Below are 15,674 nucleotides of genomic sequence, written 5' to 3'. Positions count from 1 at the left end.
TGTCAAAAGTGTTAATTTAACACTCAACAGTGTTGTGTTTAACACTCAGAGGTGTGGACCCATATAGACACTCTCTAGTGTTAATTTAACAGTGGAGATTTTGCTGTGTAGTAGCTGCAATCCGAGCATCCCTCACTGGCTCGCTTGTTGCTGTATATATCTGTGCCTTTGGTTATCTTACTTCTATAGCTGTTACAGGTAGGAGTCGCGTGCATGTTGCTGCTGCCTCAGTTTGAATTGGCCACATTTTTGTTGATTGGTACTACTCGTGTTTTTGTAGAGATCACCTGCGCATTATTTCCTCTGAAGCCATCAATCGATTGCTGGTATGTTTTTATTTTGTACCGTACATTTAATCATTTCACTTGGTAGTAAACAGGTGTTTCTATATATTTTGCTTTGTCTTTTTGTTTTTGCCTGGTATATGGAAGCCGGTTAGTGTGCATTTATTGCATTAAATTGTTTAATCAGAGCAGATGACAGGTCTCTCTGTGTGTGTGTGTGTGTGTGTGTGTGTGTGTGTGTGTGTGTGTGTGTGTGTGTGTGTAGCTGAGCTGCAGGTATGAGTTGATTTTCTTGTCTTGTCCTCACCTAGCATCACATTCACCTGCTGGTAACCCACAGCTCTGAATTTACAGTAAATGTACAATTGAATCCTAATTTTACTTTGATATGTTTTGATTGGCTGTCATTACATTGTTGTTTTGCACTGAAGCATGTTTCTGTCCCAAGTAAAGCAGATTTAAGAGCTGATAATTAGCATAGTTTCAAACTAAATATTCTCTAGGTGAAATTTGTTGCCGGCTTTTTCTCTTTCTTTGTAAAAGCTTTTGAGCTTTCTATTGCTGCTCTGCCATTGTGTTGTGTGTGTGTGACATCACTGGTTCCTTGAGCTCTTCCTCATTATTCTCCCACACAAAGAAATGATAAGAATCATGTGGTGTTTTTACACCACTTTCTCTTCGTCTTTATGTTCTTTATGTTACTTGCGGGTCCCTTTGTGTATCTACTGATGTTCCTCTTTTGACTGACTTGCCTCTCAGTTCCTAAACATTTTGAGATTGGCTAATTGTTCAAAAGGTTTCTATTCTGAACTCAATAAGTTCTTAAGGGGAAATTTCTGAACTACCATCATAACTAAAAAAAAAAAAGACTCAGCACAAATGCAGGCTGTGCTTAATGCGCTTTATTCTTCAAAGACAAACGTGAATAAGGCTCAAAGTAAACTCTATGAACAACATGTGAATGTGATCCTGTAGGATTATGCTAGGAGAAAATATTTGGTATGTTTTGGTAATGTAGATAAATAAATGTGTGTTTTGCGTTTGCTTTTTGTTTTCTTTCTAAACCAACTGATACAAATGCATGATCATTGTCGTTATTCTGCGTGGTTTAAAGTACATATACAGTGATGATAAACTTGTGGCTGAAGCTTGCTGCAGAAACAGGAACTAGAGCTCTGAATGCTGCAAAAATTCAACCCCACAAACTGATGTGGCACTGGTAACTTTAAACACTCCACTAGACATGAGGCCTTATTTATGAAAGTAATGAAGAAGCCACTCTAAAAAGAACATGCCAACAAGGGTTAAAGTGAAGATGCATTAAAACAAGCTACAAAACATCTAAATTAATGCTCTTTGGACATATAAGACAAAAGCGTCTATGTTCAGCGATAGTGCACAGCATCACACCTGGGGAAAACCAAACACACATGTCAGCACAAGAACCTCATGTCAACTGTTAGCACGGTGGAAGGGTGATGATTTGGGATTGCTTTGCAGTCATGAGACCTGGGGACCTTACAGTCATCGAGTTGACCATGAACTCCTCTGCATGCCCATGCAAGTATTCTAGAGCCAAATATCGATGCTATCTATCTAAGCTCAGCCGCAGCTCAGGCGTGCAGCAAATCTCCAACAGAACAGCTAAAAAAGAAAAGAATCAAGTTCAGCAATGGGCCAATCAAAGGTCAGACCTCAACCTGATTGAAATACTGTGGTGGGCCCTTCAGAGAGCCGCGTATAAACGAATGCCTCCAAGTCCCAATCAAAGGAACTTTGTAAAGAAGAGTGACCCAGAATTGAATGTGAGAGATCATTAAACTCAGTTTTTCTACATGCTGTTTCTGAATTTGGGCTTTGTTTGAGTGTTCTTGTTCATCTCAGGTTGTAAAGGATTAATTTTAGGACATGATAAAGACTTTTTATCACTGGTGTAAGTCACATAAATCCAATGATTTCTCAATTCAGATTAACAAATATCATCATTCTTGATCTGCCATCTGGACCTGTTTTTGCCCCATCTTCTCTCATCCCTGCTCGTTTTGCTAACCTCTTTGGGACTTTTGGTCATTCAGATTCAGTTATTGTAGTACCTTCACTTTTTTTTATTTCCCCCCCATTTTATGTTTCTGTGTAGTTTCTTCTTTGTTTTGCCATTTTGAGTTTGGTATTTTAGCTCATTTGTACTTCAGAGTTATTTCTCTTATTCTCATTCCTGGCTCTATAATTTGCAATTATGTTTTTCCTGATTTTGTCGGCTTCCTGCCTGCCTGTGTTTCTGTTTACAAGTTCAGTTACTTCCTGCTTTATTTTGTTTGGTGTTTTGTCTCTTGTCTTTGTATTTAGTTTCACACCCCTTCTCTTATTTTCTCAGTTAGTAAAACTACCCTCCCAGGTATCTCCTGTTTGCCCTCATCATCTTGTTTATTTATTCCTTCAGCTTTATTCAGCTTTTTTGTGTTTTTCCTCATTACATTTGTGTGTGTCTCATTTCTGTATAGTTTTTGAATCCCTGGGCAACATTTTCATTGGAATTTAGCATTAAAGCTGCCTTTTAAATGTATTTCCTGTCTCCTGGGTCCTACATTTGGGTCCAAATCCTGCCTACCAGACATGACACGTGACCTGTTTGTACTGGTTGGAGCAGGATGGGGCCCAACATAGTCAGAATACATGGAAACAGGAAGCTGGCATTTTACTGAGAAGCAACAACTGAAATTGTTTTTACAGGTTGTCACTTGCTGTTGTTTTCAGAACGTGTGAGGAAAGCACTGAATAGTTTCCTGCAAAATCTGACCAACAAACACTCACATGACCTTGAGGAAAGAGGAACATTGTGAAACTCTTTTTTTAAATAATATCATCCAGATTTGTTTCTGTCCCTTGTTGTTCTCAAATGTTTAATAGGTTCATATTAAACATTACAAAGAAATACTTCCAACCACATTTTCTCTTTCAAACAAACAAATCACTGGTGTGAACTCAAGTTCTATTTGTGTTAAATAACAACACGAATGCCTAAACCAAAAATAAATGCTGTAATCAAACTGAAAATGATCGCAGTGTATTTTCACAGAACAAAAGAATAATGCCACAGGTATGTAGAAAGGTCTTTTACATATTCTTATACTAAAACAAACCTGTTATGCAATAATTTGCAAAGACCATATAATCTTTTAAATCAATTTTAAATCAACAGCCCAAATGTTCAAACTGAGATTATTAATGTGGATGAATTAGTTATTTGTGAACAAAGTCTTTCTGGAGAACTTCAGTGTTTACCAGGGATGCTTTTAAAAAAACACATTTAATTTTGTTACATGTTATTGTGACAGACTGGTGATCTGTCCAGCGTGTACCCCTCCTTTAGCCCTATGACAGCTGGTATAGACTCCTGCATACTTAAAATGGATAAGCAGAGGAAAATGGATGGCTCAGTAATTTTGACAGCTTCTCACAACATTATTTTTAAATTTGATGCTGCAACAAATTAAAAAAAATATGTCTTTCAAAAATCACATTTCTCACAGTCAACATGTGATATTTTGTCTTTGTCCTGGTTTCAGTTCTGTTTGACATTTAATTGTAAAATGCAGCTTTCTGTTGTCATACTTAATCATCATGCTGACCTTTTAGGGAAAGAGACTGTGTTTAAAATCTGTGCTTTCAAAACAGCATAAACAACAAAACAGCTGAAACAAAACAACAAAAACTGATAAACAGATACAAACTATAAGAGAACAAATAAATATTAAATGTTGGAGTTTCATATTTACAGGTTTTCACAGCAGCATTGAGTTATGGTGTTAAATCCTGAAGCACCTTAAAGCAGGTTTGGCTAAAGGTTGTCACATTCTTGGGTCCATCTCAACTCAGAAGCAGAGCAGATTGTCTCTGACTAAAATTAATCTTGCAGCACTTTCATCAAGTTTGTGGAAAATTTTGATTCAGAACTTTTGGTCCAACAACTCAAACCAGAAATGAAAAAATAAATCCTCCTTCGAGCGGCAGAGCAACAAGTCTTCAGTTATCAGACTGACCTCTGTCCAGCAGGTATCATCCACCTGTACAGGTGTGTCCATCAGCTTTGAGGTAGTGTGGAGCGAGGAAGCTGAATTTTGTAATAAACACACTCTTGAAGCGGAGCAGCAGAGGGAGTGGGGAACTGGATCTCCTCGTACTGAAACACAACAGCAGCACTGAGTACAGGACAAAGTAGCACTGAAGGAGAACAATGAGCATGAGCTGCAGGGTCACCTGTACACTTTGAGTTACCTGTGGAGCCTCCAGCCTCTCACTGGTCCCAGCTGGAGGGAGGTTTGCCTGATATTTGCTGATTCTCCTCTTCAGAGACAGTGATACACAACTCAGACCTGCCAACAGACCGTCAGAGGAGTCACTTCACCTTCACACTCACATCAGCACTCATCACATACAACATATTTCTCCGCTCTGCAGAGAAATCTTCCAACATCTGGGACAACACCTGGACAACAGAAGCACTGCTGAAGCCTGCTGGGGCAGTGAGCAGTACGTTTGTGCTGTACTGTCTGTACAGCGTCGGCTTTCAGCCCCCATGGATTACATCTACGTACTTTGGTAATATGTGAGTAACATTAAGAATGTTGTGGGCCAACTTTAAAAATACTTATTTCCACAAATGTACAACTATAAAACTACCTCACATACTTGCAGCTTATGTGTAAAAGTTACAGTATGAACCTGCACTTGTAAATGTTTTATAAGCTGGATGAATATAAACTACAGATGCCTGAATCCACATAGTAAGAAGCGCTGCTGGAAGGAGAGGGTTACAAGATGAGTTGACATCTATTATAAAAATAAGAGGTTGGTTCAAAGCAAGCTTGACTAAAAATTACTGTGGCTGAGCTGGTTGCATTAAGTACTGCTGCATGAGTTAGTGGTAGCATTTCTGCATATCTACATATGCAACATGTTGCTGTGGAGGGGTGCTGGTATTAATAGAAGAACAGACAGACCACAGAGGTTTAGATAAAATGACAGACTCACAGGGTACTAAAAAGAGCACAAAGTTCAGGATCACTGAGCTGACGAGGAAAGTCTGCCTGTGCAACACTCCACACTCAGGGTCAGGGGTTGGACAGATATCTGGAAGAAGAAAAGTTACACATATCGAACAAGAAATTATAGTGTTTCGTAAAACTATCAGACATTAACAATGTTTTTATGTCTGAGGCCCAGCTGACTACACTTTAACAAATAGTTCATCTAGTCGACCCAAGTTACTGTTTTATATTACAGGAACTTTCAAAAGCTGAAAGAAATTGCAGTAATAAAAAAAATCGTATCTGTTTTTGTTCAGGCTTTGGGCAACGCGATTCCCGTGTTGTGCCAAAGACATTTTGCACTGGTGTTTATTTATTATAATATTAGAAATATTATTGTTTATTATTTTAACCTTTGACCATCTATGAGTTACAGTTTTGAGGATGAGTGGTAATTGATTAGTGAGCGATTAGTCTGTTGTAACTTTAGAGACCAACACAATGGTGGAAAACAAATGTTTCCAAGATTAGGTGAGTTGACAGGTTGATTTAGCAGCTGTTAGGATGATGTCTTTTTATGTTCTCAGGCACCCAAGTCAGGGAAGTCTAAGTAGCTTTGAAAGAAAGCAACTGGACTTGAAAGAAACTTTTTAGATTAGAGAAACTTAAAGTAGTCCAGTCGCTTTCTTTCAAAGCTCCTTGGAGCCTTTTATATTTCAAATTGGCAACCTGTTGAGGATCATGTCGTATTTGAGCAGTTGTCTTTAGAAATGAATGATGTCATCTTTCAGGTAAAGCCTCAAATTTTGTTTCGACTGTTCTTCTATTGTACAGTAAAGAGGTCACACTTCAAAGAAATAAGGTGGATATTACCAGAGATGGGCAGTAACACGTTACTGTAATCCGATAACTTTTTTAAAGTAACGATTAAAGTAAGGGATTACTATTGCAAAAAAGGTAATTAAATTACTGTTACTTTCCCATAAGCACGCTGCATTACTAAACCGTGATTCTCATGGCAGTGACGTAAGCGAGTGCGACGTTCGTGGCAACAGTGGATCATATATCGAGTGTGGAGAGAGTATGATCCTGCAGCGTTTAAAGCGTGGAAGTACTGACCTGACTTTCAATTTGATTCCGTCAAAAGTGACAAAAACATTAGTGTCCTCTGTTCACTGCGTGGGAAGAAAATTTCTTTTTACAGTGAAAAAAACACTTAACTTCAGAGCAAGCTGCCACGGGAATGTGAAATTCACAAATCCTTCGACACACTGCGGCACACCTGCACCAGGGTAAACCTCCGCCTGCCCCACTCCTGCTTTACAGGGGAAAACAGAGCAACAGGACCGCTGAGTCTTTGATTTTATTTATTTTCTGCTGTGTTTTACTTGCATCTATTTGAAAGACTGAGTGTAAACAAAAAATATATTTTGTTTTATGAGCTGGAATGTGTAGAAAATAAGTTTAAATGTTAAACAAATTTCCTCCAGTCAGAGAATGTTGCATATCATTTAATTTTTGCTTGATGCATAAAGTTAAAAGATTAAAACTAATAAAAACAAGTTTTAAAAGGAGACTTTTTCATTTGATTACAGTTTGTATGGGCTTAAAGATCTATCACTTTATCACCTATTCAGGTTGTAAATCATGTTTTTAAAAAGTAACTAAGTAACTGATTACTTTTGCAAATAAGTAATCAGTAAATTAGCAGGATTACTCTTGGGGGGGAAATGATCAGTAATTAGTTACTGATTACTTTTTTCAAGTAACTTGACCAACACTGGATATTACTGAAGATTTACTTTACCTCTAAATAGGACACTGTTACAATAATGACTATTTGCAGAGAACTTTTAAAACACACAGTCACAAATTTCTTTACTGATTTGATAAAAACAAGTAAAATATAAGTTTACATTTCCACACAGACAAACATGCAGTCTTACATTCAGTCACCATGTTGACTAAATGAACTATAGTCAAAATAACTGGCTAAAGATTAAGGAAAAGCTAACCTACAAAAGTTTTCAGATAATTCAAAGCAATCATTAAACTGACCAAATAAGAAAATTGCTTTCATGCCATGGTCATCTCTGGATATGAAAAAGTTCCACTTCCAGTTCCAAGACACTCACAAAATGATCAGAGGGACCAACTACTGGAATGAAGTCTTAGCAGATCTGCTATATTGCCACATACCTGATCATGTAGGGAAATATATATGCTCCAAATAAAGTTTATAAATGAATTCTAAATCTCTAGCAGCCAAGCTGCTGGAATAATTAGAGATTAGCTGAAGGTCTGAGCAATGCATGGGAATACTGAATCAGAACAATCGAGATGGGAAGAAGTTAAAGTGTGTGCTAATGGTTCCTCCGCTCGAGTGAGCCAGTGATGGTTTGATTTTTACAATGTTTCTAGATGAAAGAAACAAGACTGGGTGAGCTTTGTGATGTAAAAGTTAAATATCAAGATTCAAATGCTGATCAAGAACAACACCAAAGTTGTGATGGAGGAAATCTCACCAAAATTACATCAAACTAGTAACAGCTATGAAGTAATCACTGTGGTAGGAGGTAATAAATCTTCTATCAGTGATAAATTCAGGAACATTTTGTTTTATCTCTAGAGACAAGCCTATCACTGCATTAGTCACAACAGGGAGCTTCACCTATTACAGTCTGTGGTTTCCAACATTATACAAAAAAGCAACCATGAATGCACTGCACCACATAAATACCTCTGGTGCGCCGCAGGGAAACTGTCACCACAGCCACCAAAGCCTGTGAGCTAAAGAACAATGCAATTTCAAACAGCATGATACAGATCTGCAGGAAAGCGTAATGAGTTTTTGACTAAGAAATAGCTTCACTAAAGCGTACCAGTGAAACTGTGTACAAACAATTACAGTGGAACCCCGACTTACGAATACCCTGTTTCACGAAAAATTCAATTTACGAAGGCACTGAACGGCAATATTTCTGCCCGTGTTAAGGCAAAATGCCGCTTTCTCTGATTGGCTGAGCCTACAATGCCCACAATGCCTTCCGAATCATGTGACATCCCCTTGGCTTCTGTACTTGCGCTTTGCTGTTCCACTTGAACGACATATTGTTGTTCTAGTTAGCAATTAGCCTATAGCCTATCGTTCAGCATCGCCTCACTCAAAACGCGCAATGGGTGCTTCGACTTACGAAAATCTTCGACTTACAAAAGACCCTCGGGAACAGATTCATTTTGTAAGTCGGGGTTCTACTGTATTAATAAATGTAGTTTTAGTTATCAAATACAACTCTTTTTTTTAAAAATATATATTTTTCTTTTCTTTTTTTCCATTGTGTCCTTTGGCCCTTAGAAAACACAACATGCAAGATACTGAGAGCTCACTGAAGTTACACATTTAAGTTATCTTTATTAATCCTTTATATCCAGGTAAAAATCTCATTGAGGTTAAACATTTATTTTCCAAGAGAGACCTGGCATCATGGCAGGTCTCTCAAGTAAATCAATAGTAATACGTACTTCTGTTATTATCAGCATTAAATTTAATAAACTTTGTATTTACCTGAGACGAGGCTGAAACTCTCCACAAACTGAACGCTGCCTCCTCTCTTGATGGCACAGAAGTAAAGCCTGCAGTCCTCTGTTGTGAAGTTTTTAATCACGAGTTTGTTTCCCAGGATTGAAAATTTGGTTTCAAAATCAGGAGAGTAGTAGGTAGAGTCTGCTGAAGAAAAACTGCGGCCGATACCTGCTCTGAACTGACTGTAGATCTCCATGTACCAGTATGTGTCTGATGTCTGATTGGAGCAGGTTAGAGTGACATTGGTCCCCAGCTCTCCTCTGACCTCGGTCATGTTCTCGGCCTCTGCACAGAGCAGAAGCACCAACAGGATCATCCACAGGAGAACCATGATCAGCTTCAGCATCCACAATAAGACGGAGTCGTCTGAAAGCAGCTCTGATGGACTGACACAGAAGTGCTCTACACTTCCTACTTCAGGCGGTGATTATGTCGTGTGCGATAAACCACAAATACCAAGTAACTCTCACAGGAAGTGAAACCTTCTTTTTACCTCCAGCCTGACTTCTGTAGCAGGAATCTGACACGGAGCTTTCAGACTCAGTTCTTCTGGAACTGAATTTTCACATTACGAATGGTACTGTAGGAGTAATAACAACACAAGAAAGGGGGAGTTTAAAATCAGCATGAGAGAACAGTGTTTCGTTTAAAGTACAAAGCACAGGTAGAAAAACAAGCAGTCATAGTATATGTTTTAGTAGAAAATAAACAGACATGCAGATACAATGAATGAATCCAAAACTATCCAGATTTTAACACGTCTGAACTGACTCAGTCCTGTTTCTCTGTAAATAAAAAAAATCTTCATCTAGAACTTCAACTGTTACTCCAGTGAAACACATCTCAAGTCAAATCAGACAGTAAATTAAAGGACAGTATATTTAACCCCTTCAAACATGGCTTCGCGTCTGTTACACCACAGCGCCTCCAGTTGTATCCAAATATTACTGCAATCCACAACCCACTGAATTCCTATTACAAATACTTCTATAACCTCTACTGCAAAAGCAGGTATTAAACTCTTTACACTCAATATTTTCACTGAAACTTTAACTACTGTAATTACAGTGTATTCCATTCAAAGTGTATTAGAATGACTACTTTCACTACTACACTCTGTACTACAAATATTACTCAATCTGATTAATCTAATTCAAATATGAAACTGCTGCCTTTATCATAGCAGCAGTGAAGCATGATGTGAGTGGCATTTAGCTACATCTGCATAACTGCAACAATAACCACTACACACTCTGACAGTACATTTTACTAATGCTCATCAAATAGCCTTCTGCCCACAGCCCTGGTTTTAGTGCCTGCTATTACAACCTAAAACTATGACAAAGTTGCTCCTCCATTTGCAGCACTACTATCATCTATGTTCTGTTTATCCGTCTGTGACTGTTTACTGTTACCGTGTTACTGCGAAATGATCAGTTACAACTTCTGTTAATGACAGATATCAGCCTGTTACTACCTGTGCAGTTAAAGCTGATCCCTGAACTGGGTCAGACTTCCTTGAATTCAGCCTGAAGATGGTTCCAGTTAAGAAACTGTTAGCTGACATAAAATGTACTTTACTATATACATGACTGATGTCTTTAAAGGATATCTAAAACACAACAGCAAACACTTAAAAGATATTTGAACTTGCATGCATGTATAGATGGTGCATCAACACTGATGCAGTTTAAAGTTAATCAATATATATGAGGCCAAAACTACTTAAAAATATTTGACCAGAATTGAACTTTTCATTCATTTGGAGCTGTGAGCCTGTTGTGAACCTTATGTTGGAGCACATACGCAATTCTGAAAAAGTTGTTACACCGTAAAACATTTTGAAGACAATTGTTTTGAGACATTCTTCTTCCATCAAATTTAAACTACATAAATATTTTTTTTCCAAATTGTACTTTTCCTTAGTTTAAACGTGCTATTGTGAATTAAACAGGGGTTGATGAGATGATGAGTAAAATTATTAATAACACCTGAGATGAGTGATACCTTTAAAGTAACACACAGGGACAGCACCAGCAGTACATGTTTAATAGAAGTAACAACAGCCATAATATGGTTTGAATTTATAAAGGTCAGAGCGAAGATCATCAACACATGCGAGCAGATCAGCTGTTTTCATCTTCTGTCTCCAAACTGTTGCTGCAAAGAAACACAAACATGAACACAATCTGAAAACAGTGAAAAGGTCAAAGCAGACAAGCTAACACAGGTGGTACATTTTCTAATACTGTAACATTTCTAAAACATGACATTAATCATACATGAGTGGAAAAATGCGTCTTCAGCTTCACTTTGTCAAGTGTAGGCTGTGTACAGGCAGGATAGGAGGACCCAAAGTGCAGACTCATGGAGGCAAACGTGAACTCAAACTCAGCTTTTATTGCTGGATGGCAGAACAGAACAGTAAACTAAATAAACTGAGAATAAAGAGAGCTAAATTGGCAGGCAGGCAGAACACACAGCAAGGGATGATAGAGATCACAACACAGACAAAGGAAAACACAGGGCTTAAATACACAAGCTGTGCCCTAAAATGTCGGCTGCATCCTTCGGAGGACCCGGCCTTTGCGGTCTACGTGGGCTGGGTCCTTCGAAGACCGAGTAGGCCGGAAGAGTGAGGCTGTGAAATGGGACGGTCTAGCCTTTTGATTAGCATCACCGCTGTCTCGGTGGAGTTTAATAAACTAAGCCGTCTGCTCCTTGCTATCTAAAATATAATATCGACCATCTCACACTTTTGTTTCATCAGTTTTCTGTTTGACGTTTATTCAGCTGTGTGAAAATCCCAGAGGAACCCACCAGATGGATTAATAAAATTTTATTTAATGTAATCTAAGTGAATAACTCTAATCTCAGCCAAACCGATTTACTACGGAACAAATAAAACACAGAAAAAAGCCAAACAATTACATTTTAAAGTTATCTGAGTGACTTATATATCGTGTTTAACCTGTGTAGCGAAAGACAGCGGGGGTCTGAAAACAATGAAGCCGGGAGTCCACTGCTCTCGCCGGGTTAAGTGACCATTGAACCCCCCGGCTTGCTATCGAGCGGGTGGGTAGCAGACGTCTCAGAAAACGTTGGCGCACTTTTGCAAATATGCGATGTCTTGATAAACCAAGCAGTTATTTAAAGTTTACACAGCAACTTTCTCGCCTGAAAATATGTTAAACGTTTATTTTGTGACCCAGAAAGAGTAATAAGAGTAATATTAAAACTTAGTAGTGCCCGCCATTGTTGGAAACTGGAATTGGCTGTGCCGCGCTATGAATTCTGGGATATAGTGGGGCCACAAAGGACACACCTGACCCATCCTTCAATTTTGGGCAAAATAAAGGACGGATCAGTTGGACACATTTGAAGGAGTCGAGGAATTGGGACAGCCTTCGTCACCTGGCTGTGGCGTAAGCCTTCAAATGTGGCCTACAGAGGATGCAGCTTACGTTTTGGGACACAGTTACAGAGGGAGCAATCAGGGAATGGGAACAGGAGACACAGACCTTCAAAGTAAAACAGGAAACAACAACTGAACTTACAGACTGACAAGCAGACGCTGCAACAGAGGGAACAGGGACGTGAGACCAGGGCAGACACAAACACGGACTGGACACAGAACAGAGGGAGTATGGAAACCAAAACTGAAGAACTACAAAATCTCACACCAAGAAGAACTGAGGAAAATAGAAATACAAAACAGAAAGCAAAACCTTCACAGTAATAAACCGAGATGAGAACACAAAGGTACAAAACTGAAAACACTGGGTCAACAACACAGGTACCCTAACACACTTCAGTACATGGAGGGTTGGAGTGGATCTCATCCTGAAACAGAGAGCACAAATAATCAGCACTCTGTGATTGTACCATTGATATTGGTAGTAAAGTTAACAGCAGCAGAAAAATGGCATTAGCAACACTAAATCCACACACAGAGTGGGTTAAAGCAGTTGTGAGTCATGGTTTAAGAGCTTTGAGGTGAATGTTGTGGTGATTTGGCGCTCTGTAAATAACATGACATGAAAAGTAGTAATAGTTACAACTGATATTAGCATTAATGTCTTTTTAACAAATACAGCTAACATGTATATATGTACATGTGTACTGTATAACTGGTGTCAGCAGTCCCAGCTGGAACTGTTTACCTGGGCACTCTGCACAGTCTCTGCATTCCAATTGGTCACAGGCTGAGGGCTGCGCACCTGGAGAGATTTCCTCTTCATCCACAGAGACATAAAAGCCACAACTGCCAGCAGAGCAATAACCCGTTAACTGTCAATCAACATCCTCACTGAGAGACTCATAAACATGTGAGCATGACCCCAAAATGATTACTGTGTTCATCTGGACGTAGTGTTTTGGGTCAGAGAAATGTTTTGTCACTCATCTAAGTGACTTCTTCAGATTCTGAGACTGAATTTCTTTACCTGCGTGATTAAGCATGCATCAAAACGTGACTTTTTTCCTAAAAATAAATAATAATAACAATGATAATCAGATCTAAGCAGAGTATGATCCAGATTAAAAACTAAAATTAATGCCTTCTTCCTGTTTTTCTTCCTGCAGTAATCGAACATGTCTTATTAAATTCAGCTTGGTTGATTCTGAGTGATTTTCCAGCACGGAAAATAACTCAGTGCTACGGATATAATAAATATTGGCTCTACCAATGTTAATCCAACAAATAAGACTCACCCAGTATGACAAAGGTGATGGCAGTAATGAGGAAGGCTGAGCGGTATATGATGATGAGGTGATGCTGTGATATGGAGCTGCTCTGCTGCTGAGGGTCTGACTCAGAGGTTGGAGAGATATCTGGAGAAAGAAAAACTGGGAAAAAAGGGTGAAGATGAACTGAAAATCTAAAACAGAAAAAATGAAATGAAATTCCTAAACTTTGACACAGCCAGGAGGAGGTAATCGTGGCAGGCTTTTCAAGTCCCTTTCTTGAATCACTTCCCTTGTTTCCTAGTGTCTTTTTGAATTTATCATCAGATTATCTTTTTAAGTCTTCCTTCCCAGAAACAGACCATACAGTTTTTAGAGGTTTCTTAAATTATTTTTTCTACATATGTTGTTTCACATTTTAACACTGAATGATTGCAGTTGTTGATTACCATAAACATGTCAGCATTTTACTTATTTTGCTTCTGTAGTTTTCAGAGTCAAAAACTGTGTACTTACCTGAGATGAGGTGGAAAGTCTCCACAAAATGAATGCTGTCATCTCTCTTGATGCCACAGAAGTAAAGCCTGCAGTCCTGTGCTCTGAAGTTTTTAATCACGAGTTTGTTTCCTAGGACTGAAAATTTGGTTTCAAAATCAGGAGAGAGGGTAAAATATGTTGAAGAAATCTGGCAGCTGACACATGCTCTGAACTGGCTGTAGATCTCCATGTACCAGTGGGTGTCTGAGGTCTGATTGGAGCAGGTTAGAGTGACCTCTGACCCCAGCTCTCCTCTGACCTCGGTCACCTTCTCGGCCTCTGCACAGAGCAGAACCACCAACGGGATCATCCACAGGTGAACCATGATCAGCTTCAGCATCCACAACAAGACGGAGTCGTCTGAAAGCAGCTCAGCTCTCATGGACTCTCTAGTCCTCTACACTTCCTGCCCCAAATGCTGACTTCAGCCTATATGACACCTGATAAAATACCACAAGTACCAAGTACCTCACAGGAAGTCCAACTTGTGCACCTTCACTATGAACGCTGCTGGATGGGTTAATATGAGAGACTTTCTGTTGCTTTGTGATGAATTTTAAATATGGCACTGCAGTATTTAAAGTACAGGAAAAAGTGTTGAATTTAACTCTAACAAAGTCAAAGTATGTGTTAACATTTTGAGCTTCAATACAACGCTTTTCAAGGTTTTGCATTAACACAACTGGACAGTGGCAGCTTGAGACACAGAAAGAGGAACAAGTGGGAGAGAAAAACATTTAAATTAAAAGAGCAAATCAATGAAATTAATCTTTGCCAAATTTCAAAGCCATTTATAAAATAAAACTATTTTTGGAAAGATTCATTTTACTGGAATTCTAATAAATATCTCAACAATGACCTCTACAGGATGGAGGAGGCGGTGTGTGTGGCCTGTGTTTAGTTTATTCAGTTTTTCTTCCTCCAGATTAGCATCCGTTGCGTTCGAGTCCAGCATTTGGGTCCAGCCTCATCCTGCCTGCCACAGCACCGTGCATGACGCATGATATAACTCAGTAATCAAGGAAAGAGCCGTTGTTGTGACTTATCTATATATCTATATCTATATATAAATATATAGATATTGATATATAGATATACACAGACTTTTTTTTCTTTTTGGTAGGATTTCATCTTTCAAGTGTTGTGATTTGTGTAGCTTGTTTAAAAGACTATCTGTTTTTGTTTTTACATTTTCATTGTGTGATATTAATTCCAGAACCATGAATGCATGACAACCTTTCCAATCATACCAAGGCCAAAAGCTCCCAGTTAAACATACCTGAAAAGTTACACTCACGTCTCAACTGACGATTATTAATGTATTTATTTCGGTGTCATTTTAGTTTCGCTTTTGTGCCTCTTCACAGTAATGATGTGTTCCCATTCAATGTGATTTGTTCAGCAGCTGACAGTCGTTTGCTTGCTGATGTACCTAAATCATGTTACCTAGATAACTGCCTAATGCAGAGATGTCAAAGATAAGGCCCAGGTAACAGAATCAGCCTAGACTTGTAGTCAAGACCGCCTAATCCGAGACCAAGACAAGACCAAGACCAG

General features: G+C 38.7%; 1 protein-coding gene across 5 annotated transcripts; it reads right to left on the bottom strand.

Moving 5' to 3' along the window:
- Window positions 1–549: 549 nt before the first annotated feature.
- LOC102305712 lies at window positions 550–9,703 on the bottom strand. 5 transcript variants are annotated; one of them, XM_042224990.1, is made up of 5 exons: window positions 9,063–9,652; window positions 8,877–8,957; window positions 5,316–5,414; window positions 4,560–4,657; window positions 552–4,464 (listed from the first exon to the last, which is right to left on the bottom strand). In XM_042224990.1, exons 1-5 carry the CDS (start codon window positions 9,238–9,240, stop codon window positions 4,366–4,368), a joined length of 555 nt encoding a protein of 184 aa, XP_042080924.1. In that variant the 5' UTR covers window positions 9,241–9,652; the 3' UTR covers window positions 552–4,365. The 5 variants fall into 5 exon arrangements, 3 of the variants coding, with proteins under 3 accessions (XP_042080924.1, XP_005932774.1, XP_042080923.1); XM_005932712.3 differs by having other exon boundaries at window positions 555–4,464; window positions 8,877–9,474; window positions 9,609–9,703; XR_006054894.1 differs by having other exon boundaries at window positions 550–4,464; window positions 4,560–4,878; window positions 8,877–9,666.
- Between the last annotated feature and the right edge of the window lie 5,971 nt (window positions 9,704–15,674).

This window comes from Haplochromis burtoni, unplaced genomic scaffold (assembly GCF_018398535.1).
Source record: "Haplochromis burtoni strain Fernald_Lab_line unplaced genomic scaffold, NCSU_Asbu1 Contig_157, whole genome shotgun sequence".
NCBI classification, from domain to species: domain Eukaryota; kingdom Metazoa; phylum Chordata; class Actinopteri; order Cichliformes; family Cichlidae; genus Haplochromis; species Haplochromis burtoni.
The sequence above is the reverse complement of the archived record's forward strand: the minus strand, read 5'-3'. Positions and strand labels throughout refer to the sequence as shown.

Excerpts from the sequence above, each read along its gene's own strand:
- LOC102305712 (XM_005932712.3), bottom strand. The coding sequence starts at position 9,240 with ATGCTGAAGCTGATCATGGTTCTCCTGTGGATGATCCTGTTGGTGCTT. Across the intron at positions 5,415-8,876 it reads GAGTTTCAGCCTCGTCTCAG|ATATCTGTCCAACCCCTGAC; the intron begins GTAAATACAAAG and ends TTCTTCTTCCAG. Across the intron at positions 4,658-5,315 it reads TGTGCTCTTTTTAGTACCCT|GTCTGAGTTGTGTATCACTG; the intron begins GTGAGTCTGTCA and ends GTCTGTTGGCAG.